General features: G+C 39.6%; 1 protein-coding gene across 1 annotated transcript in view; it reads left to right on the top strand.

Annotated features, from left to right (window-relative positions):
* The window catches only part of PRPF18 (pre-mRNA processing factor 18), a 48,415-nt gene extending 27,149 nt beyond the window's left edge, over nucleotides 1-21,266 (top strand). Inside the window, exons 7-10 of the mRNA XM_007460895.1 lie at nucleotides 922-1,062; nucleotides 1,194-1,265; nucleotides 3,470-3,625; nucleotides 19,906-21,266. Of these exons, the coding sequence (XP_007460957.1) occupies nucleotides 922-1,062; nucleotides 1,194-1,265; nucleotides 3,470-3,625; nucleotides 19,906-19,986 (450 nt within the window). The 3' untranslated portion in view covers nucleotides 19,987-21,266. The remainder of the gene's footprint in view (nucleotides 1-921; nucleotides 1,063-1,193; nucleotides 1,266-3,469; nucleotides 3,626-19,905) is intronic.

The following is a 21,266-nucleotide window of genomic DNA, read 5'->3' as shown; positions in this document are numbered from 1 at the left end:
CCCGGAATTCCTCTTTCAGTGGTTTAGGTAGCATATGTGCAAATCCCAGATTCCTTTTAACATTTATTCACACATTATTTGTGTTCAGAATGAGAGATATAAATGCAAGAAATGCTTTTACTTGTGTTTACAGTTTAAATTCAATATAATTAGTCATCAAGATTCTCAATCCGTTGAGGATTTGGCATGGAATTAGCTAGGGCATGGTGGGATCTAGCATGAACTAGAATTTCCTCTTTGAGTGACAGCCTCTCCCTATGTAGGACATGCATAGGTAACATCGCTAGGGGAGTATGGCTTCCTCAGCCCTCAGTGTTTACCTGCCTCTGGGAAGGATGCTCTTTGTGCAGTTTAACTCAGGGGGCACCTGGGTAGTTTTCTGGGGCAGGGTGGGGGCTGGTCATAGTTTCTTTTATTTTTGTTTGTTTTTTTCCTTCCTTCTCCTTTGGTCAGGCACTTTAGAGGGAATTTTTAATTGAATTGTGGTCTCTACTGCAAAAGTAGAAAGTCCAAATACTACAACATCATCCCTGGAAGATTGATTAAATATCACAGCACATATGGCATTATGGCTGATGAGTCTAGGTAGGTTGAATTTTATGTAATGGAAATACAAGTAAAAGTTTATTTCTGTCAAGCAGTTGCCTGTGAAATTTGATAGCTCTTTCAGGGGAAATGGATCGCATCTGAGCTGGGAGAGGTGTAGAATAGGGAAGTCTGCGACTTGCCAAAGGTACTACATTAAAACATACATGACGCAGTAAACAGAGATAGATCATTAGTTACATATTGGTTGATGTTTTAATCAGTCAAGACATTTACTCTAAGGATGAGTGTATACCATTTTGTGCATCAGAGAACTTTTAAGCTTACAGAGCCACTGGGTGGCATTGTAGTCTAAATTTACCCTTTTTTCCACAGTTTCTTCTTGGTGTTTGGGCTAAGGAGCTGAATGCCAGAGAGGATTATGTGAAGCGCAGCGTACAGGGTAAACTCAACAGTGCTACTCAGAAACAGACCGAGTCCTATCTCAGACCCCTTTTCAGAAAGCTACGGAAAAGGGTGAGGTTTCACGAAAAATGCTTTTGTTAACTGATTTTTAAAAAATAGAATATATAAAGTTAGAATAAATGCAGTCTGTAACTACACACTGTAGCTTCCAAAATTTAGTTATGCTTTTTTTTCTTTTCCAGAATCTTCCTGCCGATATTAAAGAGTCCATAACAGATATCATTAAATTCATGTTGCAGAGGGAATATGTGAAGGTACATTACCATGCTGTGCATCAGAATTAAGTTTATGAGCATACGTAGGTTGTGTACATAATATGTTCATCTCATGTGGGAGTATTTTAATAGAAGATTTAAGAATAAATGTGAAATGAATTAGTAGTAAAAAAAAAAAACTTAAATTTTCTAATATATTGTTAGCTTTATTGTTAGGCATGAATAATAAAGTTTAAGACCACACTGTATTTTTTAGTCATTTTTAAGGAAGGTGTAAAGATTCTTCACAAACTGGATATAGGCAGCGTTCATTTCATGAATGGGATTGAATTTCAAAGTTTTTAGATTGTTGATTATGGCTTGGAACAAATTTTCCCGTAGAAGCAATGTTACGTAGATTAGTTTCCCAGGCCAGCTATAAAAACCTACTTAATCCATAATATAGCTGGACCATTGTACTAATGATACAGTGGAATTTAACCACCCTTTATGCTGTTTTCTCTGAGAAAATGTTCTAAGTAAGGCTGCCAGAATTTCTCTCTCCCATTTCAGTACTGCAACAATAGCAAAGCCCAGGAGGGGAGACTTCCCCTGCTGCAGTGTCTTTATTCCTGAGTGCACTCTGGGACCAGGTGGCAGAGGAGAGAGCTCTGGGGTCCATGTGCTCCTTGGGTAGTGTTTAGAAAGGAGGTGGAAGGCCATCAGTCTGTGTGGCGAACAAGAAGAGAAGGGCCTCTTGCACCACTAATGGGATTGGAAGTGCACCCCTGCTCCTGGGCCATCAGCCGAGTTTGAGGAGGGAGGCTTCCAGCGGCTGTGCCTCCCAAGAGAGGAGTGGAGGGTTCCGTGCAGCATCTCCAGTGACAGTTCCAGAGCCTCGATGGGGCTCTGCCAGAAAAGTGGGGATGCGTTGCTTATTCCTGTGCTCTGAGTGTCTGTCCTCAGAAGGGACTGTGGGTGATCCTGGGTGACTGGAGATCTCCTTGATGAGAGCCTCATGCTAATGGGCTAAAGTAGTGTTTTTAGTCCCTCTAGATGAGAGCCTGTTGGTTAGTCAAAGAAAGTGTTTCTACTTTATAGCTATGAGTTTTATTTTTGGATAGTTTCTGTGAGTTGCCTGGAGCTTACCAGGGATGATTGCATTGGGATGGATGGATAAGGTCACCATCAGTGCAGAAGGAATTCACGGCACTTGCCTACTAGAGGCGATGCCTTCCCTCTTGATACTTTTCTCATTCTCGTATATGAGAAGCTGGTGAAAGTTTATTTTATATAAAGTACAGAAAGAACTAAATATTAGGACACTCTTCTTTGGAAATTTGGGGAAACTGAATATTGGAAATTTTATCAGTTAATATCCAGTATTAAACTTTACACACACAAGTATCAGGGATTTTAAAAAATGTGTATATGCCATTTTAAAATTCAGTATATTAGTCTCATAGTTGTTTGATTTTTAAATGAAGATCTCTTTGAGGCCTGGCTGTGTAAGCCTCTCTGAAACCGTTGGGGTCTTTTAGAGTTTACTTGCTTTCTATTTTGTCCACCACCCCAGCCCAGGTAGCCAGGCTTGGTTTAGAAAAAGAGCCATTTTTCTTCATTGCTTTCTCTCTTCTCATTTTGTCGCTTTTAAGGTTCTTGGCAGGTGGGAGGTTTGGGGGGCCAAAGTGCAATGATCTCATTCTTTAGCTATTTGGCTCGAGGGCCAGTATTTAATCTCTGTTTACACATCTGCTATGGACCCGATGTGATGCTCCCAGCACACAGAGCCCACACTGCTTTCAGAGGTCTGCACTGCTGTGCAGGGAGTAGTTGTAGTTTCAGGTTGGATTATGAAAAACTAGTTAGCCTCTGTCTTCTCTGTGACCACCTAGGGAGAAGACTGGGTCTAACGGAAACTCAGGCTAGAGTTTTTGTCAGTGCATCAAATTACCTGCCTGGTAATTCCAGATCTGAAATGTATTAACTTCCAGTGCACCAAGGCTGCAAAGGAATGTTTTGTCTTTTTACTCACTGGGTTAGCGTTGGTTTCTGTTTTTCCACAGACATTTGTGGTCCTGGGTAAGCAGTCAGTCACCCCATATTTTAATTTCTTTTGTTTGAATAATGGGAATGATAATATTTTCAACACGCCCAAGAGATGGATGAAAATTTCATCATGAAGGGCTGTGAAATACTAAATGAAAATTTGGACCAGCAGAATATTTCTGCTTTCCTGATCCCTTCTTCAACTCTCTTTTTAGGCTAATGATGCTTATCTTCAGATGGCCATTGGAAATGCCCCTTGGCCCATTGGTGTCACTATGGTTGGCATCCATGCCAGAACTGGTAGGGAAAAGATTTTTTCCAAGCATGTTGCGCATGTTTTAAATGATGAGACACAGCGGAAGTATATTCAGGTAAGCAGTTTGGTGGGAAAAGTGCTCTGGAGGTTAACATTCCCCGGCTCTCAAACTAGGTTTTGAGAAGAGGAGAATTAGAGTGGTCGGGTCTCGCATGATGGGGTGCAAGGCCACTCTTTCTGTAAGTAGTGCTTGTATTTAAGACACCTTCCACTGTACTATAAAATAGAAACCTTTTAGGTTTCATATATGATGTAAGACAGGGTGAAGTGTTGTGCTTTAATTACCTGAGTAGTGAAATAAAACTATTGCTGTTCGCTTTGGGAGTTTACTAAAGAATGACGAATTTAGAGTATTTTGCAATAATTCACATTTTGTTAACTTTCAAGGTAGATTAACATCTAGGCTAAAAAGGTGTGAATGGTAAAAATTTGGCTAGTAAATATTTTTAAGTAATTTGTAACAACACTTCGGTACACAAATAGATTTAAAATATTTATAGTTTATTTTCTTAAAGTTATACATGCCTCACATAAACCTGGTTACACTGCTGTTGGGTTAAACTTTTCTTTTTAGTGGGAAAAAATCCTCAACTGTAATCTAGCTTTTGCCAAGGTGTCAAAAATCCCAGGTTGTGTCTGTATAATGACTTTTGCTGGATGTTAACTCTAAAGCTTGAAGATGAAACTCTGAAAGTTTACTTAAAGTGTAAGATTCACTTAAAATGCCAAAAGTGCTTTCAGAATTTGTGCCAGACAACAGTCACTATCATGTTCATGGATTATCTTTTTATTTCATTTCAATTCCAAGTGCTAAAGGTTATTTTGTGTCATGTTTTGTACCTTATTCATATATATTAGCATTTTAAAATATGATTTCAACCTGACCCCCTAATGTGAACTGTAGAACGTATAGAGTTCAAATATACTTGTGGAAATTCAAAACATTTCCATTTTCTTTTTCTTTTTTTTTTTTTTTTGTGGTATGCGGGCCGCACAGGCTCAGCGGCCATGGCTCACGGGGCCAGCCACTCCTCGGCACGTGGGATCCCCCCAGACCGGGGCACGAACCCATGTCCCCTGCATCGGCAGGCGGACTCTCGACCACTGTGCCACCAGTGAAGCCCCAAAGAAGCTTTTTAACAGGCAGAATTGCCCCAAAATAGGAGTAGGGCTGCTTTAGAAGATATGGGGGAGATCCCTACCACTTGATGTGTGCAAGCATCCAGTTAACTGTTGCCCTTTCTGGTCTGTTGATTTCTCTAGTACTTCTCTGCCGTTTTCCCTAGAGGCCATTGCTTAAACCTGAGGTTGCAAACTCACACACCCAGGATAGTTGGGTAACAGGTGAGCTGAGTGTTAAGAAGCCTCTGACCCTCGGTCTCTCTTTTCTTTTCCTACTTTTCATGTAGCCACAGATGGAAGCAGTATTTTCATATTCCTCTCAACTCTGTGATAAGAACGGTGGACAGTTGATTACCAATGTTGTGTTAGTTCAACTGTACTCCAATATAAAATAAAAACTTTAAAAAGTGGATAGCGCAAGCACAGTGTGAAGTGTCAGCTGAGTCTTAGCCTCCAGTGTTACGGGAGTCACTTCAGCTCATTGTTACCTTGTAGGAATATGGTTCTAGTGTTGTTCCACTTCCTTTATTTTTTAGTGAGATAACTAGAATCCTTAATTTTTTTAAAAAGCATATGCTATTTTAAAAATATTGGCAATAACAAAAACAAAAAAATTAGCATTGTGTGAGGCCAAATAAAGTACCAGTTTTTGATCTGTCTTAAACCCATAGTGCAGCTCAAGGCAGAATGAAGCCACCCCCATGTTAGCGTTTTACGACTCTAGCGTTTTACGAAATTCTTGATTACAATTAACTGAGTGATTTCCTAAGCTGTCTTTTAAATCTTTCTCCTCTTATTTTGGTATTTGGGTGAGGTTGAGTTGAATTATTCCTACAAAGGGACAGTTTAAATATATTATTTGAAGTTTAAGTCAGGAAGTGACACACTTAAAGCATCAGGTAGTAAATATTTTAGGGTTTGGGCTTCATAGGTCTCTGCTACAACTCTTCAACCCTGCAGTGAAAGCAGCCAGTGGCCGTGTTCCAGTAAAACTCCATTTATAAAAGGGGCGAGTGGCCTGTGGGCCGTAGTTTGCTGACCCCTGGTAAATGTATAAACCCAAACCTTTTCTACATTAAGATATTTGCTGAGGAGGTAATAGTGAAAGTCATTTAATAGGGTAATTTTTCTTTTTCTTCTTTTAATTTTCTTTAACATCTTTATTGGAGTATAATTGCTTTACAATGGTGTATTAGTTTCTGCTGTACCGCAAAGTGAATCAGCTATGTGTATACATATATCCCCATATCTCCTTCCACTTGCGTCTCCTTCCCACCCTCCCTATCCCACCCCTGTAGGGGGGACACAAAGCACCGAGCTGATCTCCCTGTGCTATGCGGCTGCTTCCCACTAGCTGTCTATTTTACATTTGGTAGTGTATATATGTCCATGCCACTCTCTCAGTTCTTCCCAGCCCTCCCCGTGTCCTCAAGTCCATTCTCTACGTCTGTGTCTTTCTGTGTCTTTATTCCTGTCCTGCCCCTACATTCTTCAGAACCATTTTTTTTTTTAGATTCCAAATATCTGTGTTAGCATACGGTGTTTATTTTTCTCTTTCTGACTTACTTCACTCTGTATGACAGACTGTAGGTCCATCCACCTCACTACTAATAACAATTTCGTTTCTTTTTATGGCTGAGTAATATTCCATTGTATATATGGGCCACATCTTCTTTATCCATTCATCTGTCGATGGACACTTAGGTTGCTTCCATCTCCTGGCTATTGTAAATAGGACTGCAATGAACATTTTGGTACATGACTCTTTTTGAATTATGGTTTTCTCAGGATATATGCCCAGTAGTGGGATAGCTGGGTCATTTGGTAGTTCTATTTTAGTTTTTTAAGGAATCTCCATACTGTTCTCCATAGTGGCTGTATCAGTTTACATTCCCACCAACAGTGCAAGAGGGTTCCCTTTTCTCCACACCTTCTCCAGCATTTATTGTTTGTAGATTTTTTGATGATGGCCATTCTGACCGGTGTGAGGTGATACCTCATTGTAGTTTTGATTTGCATTTCTCTAATGATTAGTGATGTTTAGCATCTTTTCATGTGTTTGTTGGCAATCTGTATATCTTTGGAGAAATGTCTATTTAGGTCTTCTGCCCATTTTTGGATTGAGTTGTTTGCTTTTTTGATATTGAGCTGCATGAGCTGCTTGTATATTTTGGAGATTAATCCTTTGTCAGTTGCTTCGTTTGCAAATATTTTCTCCCATCCTGAGGGTTGTCTTGTTTATAGTTTCCTTTGCTGTGCAAAAGCTTTTAAGTTTCATTAGGTCCCATTTGTTTACTTTTGTTTTTATTTCCATTACTCTAGGAGGTGGGTCAAAAAAGATCTTGCTGTGGTTTATGTCATAGAGCATTCTGCCTACGTTTTCCTCTAAGTTTTATAGTGTCTGGCCTTACATTTAGGTCTCTAATACATTTTGAGTTTATTTTTGTGCATGATGTTAGGGAATGTTCTAATTTCATTCTTTTACATGTAGCTGTCCAGTTTTCCCAGCACCACTTATTGAAGAGGCTGTCTTTTCTCCATTGTATATTCTTGTCTCCTTTATCAAAGATAAGGTGACCATATGTGCATGGGTTTATCTTGGGGCTTTCTGTCCTGTTCCATTGATCTGTATTTCTGTTTCTGTGCCAGTACCATACTTTCTTGATTACTGCAGCTTTGTAATATAGTCTGAAGTCCAGAAGCCTGATTCCTCCAGCTCCATTTTTCTTTCTCAAGATTGCTTTGGCTATTCGGGGTCTTTTGTGTTTCCATACAGATTTTGAAATTTTTTGTTCTAGTTCTGTGAAAAATGCCATTGGTAGTTTGATAGGGATTGCACTGAATCTGTAGATTGCTTTGGGTAGTATAGTCATTTTCACAGTGTTGATTCTTCCAATCCAGGAACATGGTATATCTCTCCATCTATTTGCATCATCTTTAATTTCTTTCATCAGTGTCTTATAGTTTTCTGCATACAGGTCTTTTGTCTCCTTAGGTAGGTTTATTCCTAGGTATTTTATTCTTTTTATTGCAATGGTAAATGGGAGTGTTTCCCTAACTTCTCTTTCAGATTTTTCATCATTAGTGTATAGGAATGCCAGAGATTTCTGTGCATTAATTTTGTATCCTGCTACTTTACTAAATTCATTGATTAGCTCTAGTAGTTTTCTGGTGGCATCTTTAGGATTCTCTATGTATAGTATCATGTCATCTGCAAACAGTGACAGTTTTACTTCTTCTTTTCCAGTTTGGATTCCTTTTATTTATTTTTCTTCTCTGATTGCTGTGGCTAAAACTTCCAAAACTATGTTGAATAAAATTTTTCTTTTTAAATTGAGATATAATAAACCTTAGTAAACAGTGGAGCCTGTAAAGTGTACTAATCTTAATTGTACAGCCCAATGATTCTTCATATATATGTGATATTTATCAAGACGTAAAATGAGGTCTGGATCATAGGAGATTTCAGGCAGCACCCCTGAAGTTTCATCCCTTTTCCCAACCTAATTCCTCCTCCCATCAGAAATAACCATGGTTTTGACATGTGTCATTATTGGTTAATTTTGCCAGTTCTTGGACATCATTTAAATGAAATCTTGCAATATGTAATTATTTTCTTTTATGTAGCAATATTGGTGAGAAGTAACTTTTCTGAAATATGGTAAAAACAATTCAGCGGGCTCTTTACTGTTAACATGATTTCATCTTTGGGTTTTATGCAAACCTCTATAGAATTTAAACTGTGAAAGTTGTTTGAAGTGTTCTCTTTCTCACAAAAATTAAACACACCACAGGGAGGTTTTGCTCACCATGTAGATCAAAGAGAAGTTGTATAGCTTATTGGTAGCCTCAAATCTAGGGCGAGATGGAAATTGTTGGTAGGAACTTCAAGGACTTTGGTCGGTCTGCCAAATGCAGATGTAGCCTTTGGCCCAGATTGGGTAAAGCTTCTTCTACACAGATTAAAGCAAGTTCTTGATTATTTAGAGTCTTTATAATTCAGTCATTTCAAGACATCTCTTGAAAAGGTTGTATCTTGGGTGTTCTTTACTTGTTTACTTGTTGTAAAGAGCAGGAAGAAAAGCTGAAATTGGCGTCACGTGGTGATTTGCCCTCCAGATCCACTCCATCCTTTCTCACCGTGTTCTGTGCCCTGGAAACCTGGCTTTCATGAACAACATGGACAGGCTCCCTTGCCCTCTGACTTCTGAACAGGGCAGGCGATGAGAGGGACTGGAAGGCATTCTGTAGGTGGGAGAAGAATGAGTTTGGGGTATTTATTTCCCTGGCTTCCTCCCTGTAGAGTCACTGCACCCTTCCACCCAAGGCCACAGCCATCTCCATACAGTTAGTTACCCTCTCTGGGTTTCTGGTAACCAGTCTTCTCCCTTGCCCGCTTAGAAAACAGGCTAGCCACAGCTTTGCAGTGTTGCCAGCTCGCGGGTCCCAGTCTTGCCCACGCCTTTGTAAAGTCCTTGAGACTGCTACCGTCAAATTACCCAGTTTGAGTATGCCCTTTGTTTCCTGTGGATACCCTCCCTGATTCCTGTAGATTAGTCTGTCTGTGTGCTGTGTTACAACACAGGTTTCTTTGGGGATTAGAAGATTAAGGAGTAATATTCATTCCAAATAATTTTCCTCAAGCTTTCACTGTTCCAAAAGGCAAAATGTCCCATAATCTTCTCTGGCCAGTTGTGTTCAATAACCTTAAGTTTGTAAATTCCCTGGTAAAAATATCATTCCAGCATTTTATGTCAGATATTTATATCTGCATTTCAGATTTTGGCATATTTCACCTGTACTAGAATTTGTCAAATTTAGTTGTTCATGGAACATTTGTAAATTGATAATATGTTCGTGAATTGCTGAAAATGGTATAACAGAAACATTACTGCAGTGAGTGATCACAGCTTGATCCATGTGCACATGTCATGGTTAGCTGGTAAACACTCCCTATGTATCGGGTTGTATGTCACACATTTGTGGGTCAAGTGGCCTTATGCTACCTCCTGGCATTCTTGGCTCTGATAAACCATTTCTTAAAGGCAAGTTGTTTTGGTAACAAACTGTTTACCCATTTAATAATTTCCTGGCATATTAAAAGAAATTTTTAGAGAAAAATAGTGCTATCATTTCTCTTTCACATACATTACCTTTTAATATTACAGAACACCATTGTTGGGTGGAAGCACACGGTGGGGAATGCTGGTCTAAACTGTGCCACATTTCTTTTTAGCTGGCAGCTAAATAGACATTTAACTTGGGGTGTTAACTCTTACATTTCTCAACCACATGCTTAAAAAAAAAAAGTCAGATCACCCTGCCTTCACCCTGTGAAGGCCTTGCCAAATAAATAAAATCTTTGCTCATATTGGTCATTTGGCAACGTTTTTACCTAACTTCATTAAGTACGTGAGTGCTGTTTTCAAAATGGAATAATCACTTGAATTTGTTCCTTTCTGTGAAGTGATGAACCTTTGAACTGGAAATAATGTTCTTTTTTATATCAAGCATTCAGACAAGTAAAAATTGAGAGCAGCTCTCTATTTCTTACCATACACTCCAGAAGAAGATTTAGTCCCAAACTATTTTTTCTTTAATTTTCCACTAAGTCCTACAGATCCTGAATATTTTAATACATTTAATACTTGCATTGGGACTCTTCATTAGAAGCAGCATGAGATGGCCTTCATCTGCCATCATCCCAAGTAGCTAGATCCAGATCAGGTATTAAAAAGTCTAGAATGAGTAATTCAGATCAACTCAATTTTAATCATATACTTGTAAGAAAAGAATTCCTGTGGACAATTCTTGAAGGCTTGGCCTTTTTATGCATGGCTATGAATGTTAGTGGATATTGTAGAAATTAACTTTTCATCATTAAGTACACATATTTTGAAAATCACATTTCGAGTCAAATATGTATTCCTTTAGTCTGAAGTTAGGATTAATTAGTAACTTAAATATCTCATGGTAATTCATTCCTTTATTAGAACCTTGGTTTGTTGACAGAATTTAAATAGCTGCATATGGAAGATGTCCTCAACTTATCCCTGTTCTTCATGTTCCTAGGCTGCACCACTAAACGCATCTGTGCTTTTGTTTTCAAGACTGTTCTTACAGGGTACACTAGTGACAGGAACAGAAATAATTGATAAAATGTCTTCCTTATACTTCAGTAAGGAGATTACTTAAAAACAAAAAAAGTCTTCCTCAAGTCCTATTAACTAATGATAGTTTATAAAATAAAAGGCAAATCTAGCTAAAAGGGTATGATTGTAATTTTTTTTTTTTTTTTTTTATTGTTTTTTTTTTTTTGCGCAGGCCTCTCACTGTTGTGGCCTCTCTTGTTGCGGAGCACAGGCTCCAGACGCGCAGGCTCAGTAGTTGTGGCTCATGGGCCCAGTTGCTGCACAGCATGTGGGATCCTCCCAGACCAGGGCTCGGACCCGTGTCCCCCGCATTGGCAGGCAGATTCTCAACCACTGTGCCACCAGGGAAGCCCTGGTTTGGTTTTAAAAAGCATTTGCTTTCTGCAATGATAAAAACAATTGCTGTTTTTTTGAGTTGATGCAGGTTGATTGTTTTAATGGTTTATTGATTTATCTGGATATAAACAACTCTATCCAGGATTTGTATCCTATATCACATACTGTGATACACCAAACTGTATATGTAATTGATATTTTTATGCCTTATCTAGAATATGCTGTAATGCTTGCAATTAGGTTATTTAAAAATAGTGGTGAAATATATATGACATAAATTTTACCATCTTAACCATTTAAAGAAAATCTTTATTCAGCTCTACCATCTTAACCATTTTTAAGTGTACAGTTCATCAGTTAGACTTTTAAATGCAGAATGTTTTCCTAGAAACAGTATTGATTTAAAAAAAAATCAGTTTTAGTTAAATATTGTATGGGGAGAAAGTCATTAAGGAGCCATTAATGAGGACTCTGTAGAATCTGGAAAGGCTCAAGACATGGGACTTTTAGGTACTTCTAAAAGACTGGACCAGGGACTTCCCTGGCAGTCCAGTAAGACTCCACCTTCCAATGCAGGGGGTACAGATTTGATCCCTGGTTGGGGAGTTAAGATTCCACATGCCTCGTGGCCAAAAAAACCAAAACATAAAACAGAAGCAATATTGTAACAAATTCAATAAAAACTTTAAAAAATGGTCCACATCAAAAAAATCTTAAAAAAAGAAAAAAAGACTGGACCATGGGATGGGACTGAAAATGAAGGGAGTGGTTGAGAATTAGGATAAGTAGTCCAGAGGTTCCTTCTACCCTGTGCAAGTGGGCCCTCCTGCCTTTCTCCCTTATAGCAGAAAACAGGTTAACTTTCTGAGGGATTTGTAGCCTCAGGCAGGGTGAGATGCCCTACTCAAAACAGGCAACTCAAGTGAGGGCCTGTGTGTTAACAGATGAGACCTCTGGTTCCTTTTCTCTACTGGTCCCTCTGATGCTGGCAGCCAGGCTCTTATCCCACCTCAGGAAACAGGAGGGTTCTCTGTGAACTGACCCAAGAAAAAAGATGTACAGTTACTAACAATTAGTATTCTGCTAATGAAAAAACTAACTTGCTGCCATATTGTCCTAAAATGAAGTTCCATTGATGAGCCCTGCCCATTCGGTGAGTTTCCTTTAGCTCCTTATTGCCTTACTCATAAATATGCATGTTCACCTAGGATCATCACACATTCAGGGAAAGTTTCCAACATGAAAGACAGAGACCAAAAAACACATGGAAAAAGAGTTGAGAGAAACTGAATTATAGCGTAGGGAACAGAAAAAACCCCTTTGATTAAAAAATTAATATCCTTAGATAAGGTTGTAACTATGAAATAACAATAGCTACAAAAAAAGAATTAAAACAAGCTTTCAGAAGTTAAACATTATAGCAGAAATTTAAAAATTAGATAAAAGGGTTATAAGATAAATTTGAGGAAATCTCAGAACTATGAAAGATAGGAGAACAAAAGAGTCAATCTATAAGGTCTGCAACGATTCAAATTCCAGGAAAAAGAGAACAGAGAAATTGGAGGGTAGGAAATAAAGAATTAATGCAGGAAGAATTCCAAGAGCTGAAGGACATGCATTTCTAGAATGAAAAAAGAGCTCACTGAATTCATAGCAAATGAATAGGAAGGATCTCACATCAAGGCTCAGTATAATCAAATATTGGAGGCCAAGGATAAAGAGATTTTCAGTGCTTGTGGAGAAGAGAAACAGGTCACTTACGAAGACTCAGGAATTAAAATGCCCTCATACTTCTCATTAACGGTTCTGGAAGCTGGAAGACAGTGGAGCAATGCCTTTGTATTAGTAAGGGAAAAAGTCTCCAACTCAGAATTCTGTTCCCACATGAACAGTCAAGTGTGAGTATAGGTTAAAGATATTTTCAGACAGGAAAAGTCTCAAAAGTGTGACCCATCTTGTGTCGCATACCCATTCTCTAGAATCATTATTATTGTAGCTAACACTTATATGGTGTTTACTGTGTGCTCACTGCAGCAATTTAGCACATATATATTCTCTCTTCTCTCTCCCACATATGTCGTAAGAGGATGATACTATGATTTCTTTGTTTTACAAGTGGGGAAACTTAGGCATGGGAAAGTAATTTCCCAAGGTCACACAGCTAGTAAGTGGTGGAATTGGGATTTGAACTTGGATAGTCTTAACTCCACTATGTTATATTGCTAATACTTGAGGATGTGCTCCACCAAAATGAGGGAAGCAAACAAAGATCCAGAAAACAAGATCCAGCACAGGAGCAGGGCAAAAGGAATTCCCAGGTTGAAGGTGAAGGGATGCTCTAGCATTGTAGCAGTACAAGGAGGTCTGGAATTCAGTTGATCTAGATTGGAACAGATAAGACAGAGGGCTCCAGGAAAAAAATGGAACAGATGTACTACCTGATGTGTTTGGTCATATTGAGAGTAGTCTCACTGTTGGAGAATGAATTGATATCTACACAGAAAAGCAAAATGATGGGGAAGAATACCTAAGAAAAAGGATATTGGCTCTGTTTTGGGCAATGTTCGTGTAGACATTATGAGGTATATCCTGAACATCGTGCTCACTGAGGACTGTGACTTGGGGGAGGAGAGGGAGAGGCAGGCGCGTGTGTGCATAGGTGGGGCCAGTGCGCGTAGTATAAGAGATGGAACCTTCACCTTTCAGAGGAGGTAGAAAAATAAAAACTGGAAAAAAAATCAAGCACTGTCAGCGTGTAGTATCTAGAAATATGGCAGTAAATACCAGAAGAAACGCCTAAGAGATTTGGAGTGGTTGCCTTTGGGGTGATGGAATTAGGGATTGCAAAGGGTGAGGCAGGGGACTGCTATTATTTGATAGAAGAACTATGTGATTTTAAAAATATATACAATAACATGCACACAAAACATGGGATTACCCTTGGCTTTTCTCTCTCTGTCTCAGCCCATGTCCTGTCAGCAAACCATGATTGTCCCATGTTCAGATTACATCTGGGGTGATCCCTTCTTACCACCTGCACTGCCACCGTCTGGGTCTGGCGCCTGCCTGTCTTCTCTGGATGACTGCAGTGCCTCCTCTCTGCGCTTTTTTCCTTGCCCCTCTTCTCTTTAGTCTGTACGGCACCCAGAGGGATCCAGTTAAAATACAAATCAGGCTGTGATGCGCTCTTGCTCAGAGCCCTACAGTGGCTCCCTAGTTCAGGGAGAGCCAGAGCCCTTCCGGTCACTTCCCACATCCACACACGCCTCTTGCCTGCCTCACCTTCTCCATAGCACTTGCCACCATCCAACACATTAGATATTTACATATTCATTTTGTTTCCTGTCCATTTTACATATTTTGTTTCTCGTCTGTCTTCCTTTATTAGAGTGTATTCTCAATGAGGGTGAGGATTTTTTCTCTTTTTTTTCCCCTGCTCTATTCCCAGAGCCTAGAGCAGTGCTTGGCACATAGTAGGCACTGAATAAGGATTTATTAAATAAATGTATTGCTTTTATAAAAGTGAAAATTATATTTAAAAATACTACTTGTTTTTAAAAAGCTATTTGCAATAAGCTAAGCTAAGCAGCTCCTTGTCTTACTGGTTTAAGCGTCCCCAAGCAATTTGAAACTAAAATCCTGAGGGACCTAACTGAAAAGATTTGTTTCCATTTGGAAAATACTCATATGTTATCATCACGTTATGCCCCTTTAAAGCTCTGTGCTGGGTGCCGTCAGTCCTTATGGCAAAAATTTACTGTAACGTTCCGTGGTAACTGTTTATGATGGAGACTGTTGAGTTTCACAACTGTTTGACGCTAAGATTTCAGACAGGGCACACTCTTAATATTCATTTTTTAAGCGTAGAAGCTGTTCAGTGCGTGTAAATAAGCATCACAGGTATCTTCAATAGGGCACAAACACCTAAAATTCTAATTCCTACAGTGTAAGGAAAATGGCCCCCAGCGTCTTAGCCTCTGTTTGCCTTTCATTGGCTCATAATAATTCTTGCTGTGTTTTGCTGCAGATTAAAGATGTTTAGTCTTTCATTGAACTGTTCCCTTTCCTAGCTTTGCCTCTCTTCTCACCTCTTCCTTCAGGAGACTTAGGATCCTTTTAATGATATCACATACATTTCCATGGCTACAGCTCCAGTTCTGCTGCCACAGGATTAGAATTCACAGCAGGAGAAGCTGGACTGTGAGAGGGAAGGGTCTTTGTCCTAAAGCAACACCTGATTAGGCGCAGCGAGCAGCAACAGCGCCAGCAGAACGATGAGCACAGCAGGCTCCCGGGCTTCCGTCGCACTTGCCGGCGAAAGTCTTCCTTCGTGGAGACCAGCTGAAGGATAACCTCCCTCCACACTCCCACTCCTTAAATAGCATAATGTGGACAGTCTTTGAACCCACAAAGGACTTGACGTGAAATGTTTGAAAATCATGTTTCTCTGATGTTGAATCTCTTAGATTATAGCTCACTTCATAGAAGTAATTTATATTTGTGTTATCTGCTTACTATGGGACCAAAGAGATTTGGCAGGCTTTTTACCTCATTGTTTTGTTTTGTTTTTGGTGATTTTACTTAGCTTAAGTGTTGTTTGAATATGTAGGTAATTACAGAGTAAGAGTTCTAGATCTTTGGTGATGTTTTCGCTACCTGTTAACATTGGTATGTATTTTGAGGGGGTTTATCCTTCCTTCTCAGGCTTCTAGATGCACTTTTCTGTTACTAGATTGTATAATTCCAGCAACATACTCTGCTTTTCCCACTGGGTCATGAAACTCTTTCTTCTTTTAAGAGCAGATGATATTTCATTGTATCATTTTTAGGAAAGAAAATGAATTTGGGGGGAATACTAGTTAAGTACCAGGTAGTGTGCTATATATTTTTTCATATCTAATATAGACCTGAACATAGTCAACCTTTGGCCTCTGGTGGCATTTCATTGTTCTTACTGTGTTAGGAACTGGGTCGTTTCAGTTTTTGTGAATGCAAGGTGAGAAACCTTAAAATAATTTGTGCCAAAAATTGCTTTGGAGATCATTAAAATTAAGTGCCGCTGTTACTGGTTGTCACTTTTAATAACTTACCAATATTGCTATAGATGTCTAGATTTCAGTAAGACATCTGACAAAGTCTCTCCTTGTAAACAAGGACATTTGTAGGCTGGTAGATAAAAGAGTAAATAGGATTCAATGCTAGTTGTAAAACTTGCAGAATTGTTCTGGAGAGATCTATAGTGGCACATCGCAGGTTTCTGCCCTTGTCCCTGGCCTGTTTGTGAATTTGGGTAATGACTTAGAGGCATGTTTGCTTGCTGGTGGATGAGAAAGCTAAGAAGAATAACTGAAAATAAAATGCCCACTAAAGATTTTAAAAGATCACAGACTGAAGGATGAGTTGAAAGGGACTGATTGAATCTTTCTTAATTGTGACAGTTCTTATCATCAGTTAAAAATATCACTATGAAGTTATAGACTGGATGAGAACTGGCCAAATTGTAGAAGAGATAGAAAGAACCTGAAATTTGTGACATCATGGGAATTTGTGGTGTGTATTGCATTTGTCTAAAAAGAACCGAAGGCCATGGTAACAGATGCCAAAGATACAGAACAAAGGCGGTGTAGTAGTACTAAGACTGCATTCTGCAGCACTGGCCAGGTCATGCTTGTGCTATTTTTTATGATTATAGTACAATTTTTTTATTGTGTAATATTTGGTACATAAAAAAGAATACATGTGATATGTAAGTTATGAAGCAAAGAATAAGATAAATGTGTAAAGGCCTTAATCCCAGCTTAAGAACTAGAACTTTCTGAAGATCATAGAATCTGTGTTTTCCTCCTGTACCCCAGAAGTAACCATTATCCACAATTTGTCATTTCCTTTTTCAAAAATAATTCTACCATGTTATGTGTGTATTTCTTAGCAATATATTATTTTTAAGTTGTTTTTGAGTTGTATTAAAATGGTATAATAGTAGAAGAATCAATATTGTTAAGATGACCATACTACCCACGGCAGTCTACAGATTCAGTGCAGTCCCTATCAAAACACCAATGGCGTTCTTCACAGAACTAGAACAACTAATTTTAAAATCTGTGTGGAAACACAAAAGACCCCAAATGGCCAAAACGATCTTGAGAAAGAACAGAGCTGGAGGAATTATGCTCCCTGACTTTCATCAAAACATTATGATACTGGCACAAAAACAGACACATAGATCAATGGAACAGGATAGAAAACCCAGAAATAAACCCATGGCTTGTGGTCAATTAATTGACGACAAAGGAAGCAAGAATATACAGTGCAGAAAAGACAGTCTCTTCAACACGTGGTGCTGGGAAAACTGAACAGCTACATGTGAAAGAATGAAATTAGAACATTCTCTAACACCATATACAAAAATTAAATTGAAAATGGATTAAAGACCTAAGTGTAAGACCAAATACTGTAAAACTCCTAGCGGAAAACAGTCAAAACACTCTGACATAGGTTGAAGCAATATTTTTTGAATCCGTCTTAGAGTAATGGAAACAAAACAAAAATAAACAAATGGGATCTAATTAAACTTATAAGCTTTTGTAGAGTAAAGGCAACCATTGTCAAAACTAAAAGACAACCTACTGAATGAGAGAGAATATTTGCAAATGATATGACTAATAAAGGATTCATACCCAACGTACATAGACAGCTCATTACAGCTCGACAAATAGCCCACTTAAAAAATGGGCAGGACTTCCCTGGTGGCGCAGTGGTTGAGAGTCCACCTGCCGATGCAGGGGACACGGGTTCGTGCCCCAGTCCGGGAAGATCCCACATGCTGTGGAGCGGCTGGGCCCGTGAGCCATGGCCGCTGAGCCTGTGCGTCTGGAGCCTGTGCTCCACAATGGGAGAGGCCACAACAGTGAGAGGCCCGTGTACTGCAAAAAAAAGAAAAAAAAAAAAAAGGGGGCAGAAGAACTGAATTGGCATTTTTCCAAAGAGGAAGTGCAGATGGCCAACAGGCACATGAAAATATGTTCAACGTTGCTAATCATCAGGGAAATGCAAATCAAAACCACAATGAGATACCACCTTACACCTGTCAGAATGGCCATCATTAAAAAGTGTACAAATAACAGATGCTGGCAGGGATGAGGAGAAAAGGGAACTGTTGTACACTGTTGGTGGGAATGTGAATTGGTGCAGCCTCTGTGGAGAGCATTAAGGAGGTGTCTTAAAAAACTAAAAATAGAACTACCATATGACCCCGCAATTCTACTCCTGAGTATATATCCAGAAAAACCCAAAAACACTAATTTAAAAAGATACATGTACCCTAATGTTCATAGCAGAACTATTTACAGTAGCCAAGACATGGAAACAGCCTAAGTGTCCATCAACAGACGAATGGATAGAAGAGGTGGTCCGTATACACAGTGGAGTACTGCTCAGCCACGAAGAGTGAAACTTTGCCCTTTGCAGCCGCAGGGACGGACTTCGTGGGCGTTATGCCCAAGTGAAACAAGTCAGAGAGAGACAGTGACATCACTGACATGTGGAGTCTAAAAGATGCAGCAGACTAGTGAACATAACAAAAAGAAGCAGACTCACAGACACAGGGAACAAACCAGTGGTTACCAGTTGTGGGGCGGGGGGAGAAAGGCAATATAGGGGAGGGGGAGGTACAAACTGTTGGGTGTAAGACAGGCTCAGGGATGTACTGTACAACACGGGGAAGACAGCCAATATTTTGTAAAAACTGTAAATGGAAAGTAACCTGTAAAAATTACATAGAATGAAAAAGTTTTAAATGGTATAATACTGTATATAGCATTTTGCCACTTGCTTTTTTTTTTTTGGCTGCGTTGGGTCTTCGTTGCTGCCCGTGGGCTTTCTCTAGTTGCTGTGAGCGGGGGCAGCTCTTCGTTGGCCGTGCGCGGGCTTCTCACTGCAGTGGCTTCTCTTGTTGAAGAGCACAGGCTCTAGGTGCACGGGCTTCAGTAGTTGTGGTTCGCGGGCTCTAGAGCGCAGGCTCAGTAGTTGTGGTGCATGGGCTTAGTTGCTCCGCGGCATGTGGGATCTTCCTGGACCAGGGCTTGAACCCTTGTCCCCTGCATTGACAGGTGGATTCTTAACCACTGCACCACCAGGGAAGCCCCTTGCCACTTGCTTTTTACATTTAACGTTCTAAGATTCATGTATATCCATTGTTCTCAACCAGAGTTTCTCATCTGGACTGTAGAACACAAGATGATTTGAGTGCCCGTTTTCTCATTTCTCCCAAGGATGGGACACATTTGGCACCCTTTTAGGGTACATCGGAGAGGATCTGTCTCATTACATATAATGGATGCTTTAGGCTAGCCAGCAGGGCTTAATTCTCTGTTGGAACCTGGTGGAGAAAGGCTAAATTGTAGCTCTAGGTAATTCTTTTTTACTGATGTAGTATGTTCCATTTGTGAAAATACTAAAGCTTATTCACATATTCTCCTATGATGGACATTTGGGTTGTTTCTGGTACTTTTGATGTTATTGTTTTTGTGAACAAGCTATGACCATCTTGTACCTTTCCCTGAGTGCACACGATTAAATCTTTCTCTGAGTGTACATCTGAGTGGTGTTGCAGGGGACTGCTGCATTTTAGTGGGGACACTGGTAAACTGGAGTGAGTACAGAGGAGGGCGATCAAGAATAGTTTAACCGTATCATAACCAACCGTTATTTATTTTTATTTTCTTAGGGATTGAAGAGGTTAATGACCATTTGCCAGAAGCACTTTCCTACAGATCCATCGAAATGTGTGGAGTACAATGCACTATGAGATCTGTGTGCGGCCCGTGAATATCACAAGAAACTTAAGGAAGCCTGGCGTGGACTTGCGGAATTGCCAACAGCACGAGGGAGGAAGAAAAAAGAATTTCTGGTCTCTGAGTTCTGCCTAATGCAACTCTTGGTTTTAAGAACTGTGTTGGCTCTCATGTCCCATCTGACTGCCAAGTGATTTTTGTGTCTTGCTTTTATTTTAAATAGTCGAAAAATTAAGTTCTAAAGACTTTTCCCCATAATTTAAATGTGTAGACAACAATCACAGGACAGGGTTTAAAATAACTTTTCCACTCTAGACCTGAAAGTTGCAGTTAGAGGATTAAAAAGGAACATTTGATGATGGACTTAATTATTTCTGTAAAATATGGTAATTTTCACATTGCCTCTTATGAGGTGTTTACAGAAAAATATTTTTATATTTTTCAACAAAAACATGGAACCATTTAATGAAACTTGATAGTCCTTAAATGTTGCTGAACTTTTGCCATCTTGCAATAGATTTGAATGTAAATATTACTACTGTTACGTGTTATTTTTCTTGCATTTCAAAGCTTGCTTTTATCTTTTAAATTGTATAAATTTTAGTATTGGTCATCTCTCGGGACAGATACAATTAGTAGGAAATAGAAGTTTGGAACACAAAGTTTGGAATACAAAGATTTGAACCAACAGAAGTTCAAATTCAGTAACCCCAGTGCATCAAGGTTCAAGGTGGGGAAATGGATTGTCAAGCCAAGAACGGGAATGTTTTGCTGCCGCTGGTTCTTCCTAGAATAGGACTGACCGTGAGCGTCATCCTCCCGAGACCGGTGGTGGACAGCTGTCCCAGCTCCATCCTGCCCCGCAGAAGAGGAAGTTGCCAGGACTCTTGGCTGCTGCCCGAGACAGTAGGTCCTGGGTCTGATTTTGCACAAACGAGGACTTCTTTTGAATCTTGCACAGTGTCACCCCCAGATAATTGTGACGAATCACTGCACTTTAGAGGTTGAGAGGACTCAGTGGATAGAGGCAGGTGGGGAAATAGAAAGTTGCCTGAGCAGGTGGATTGGCACTGGCGGCTAGAGGTAGGAGTGGGGCTCCAAAGTCAGAACTAACTCACCTCATATTGCAGCTCCCCACCTGTGCACGTAAGGGTGTGAGTATGTATGTACGACCGTGAGCAAGTCACTTCAGCCCTCTAAGCCTCAGCTTCCTTATCTGCAAATGGTGGTGATGCTTGTACATACCTCATGGCATCACTGTTGTATTTAAGTAAAAGAAAACGCTTAGCACGCT

This window comes from Lipotes vexillifer, unplaced genomic scaffold (assembly GCF_000442215.2).
Source record: "Lipotes vexillifer unplaced genomic scaffold, Lipotes_vexillifer_v1.1 scaffold534, whole genome shotgun sequence".
Classification (NCBI taxonomy): domain Eukaryota; kingdom Metazoa; phylum Chordata; class Mammalia; order Artiodactyla; family Lipotidae; genus Lipotes; species Lipotes vexillifer.
This window is presented reverse-complemented; position numbering and strand designations above follow the sequence as displayed.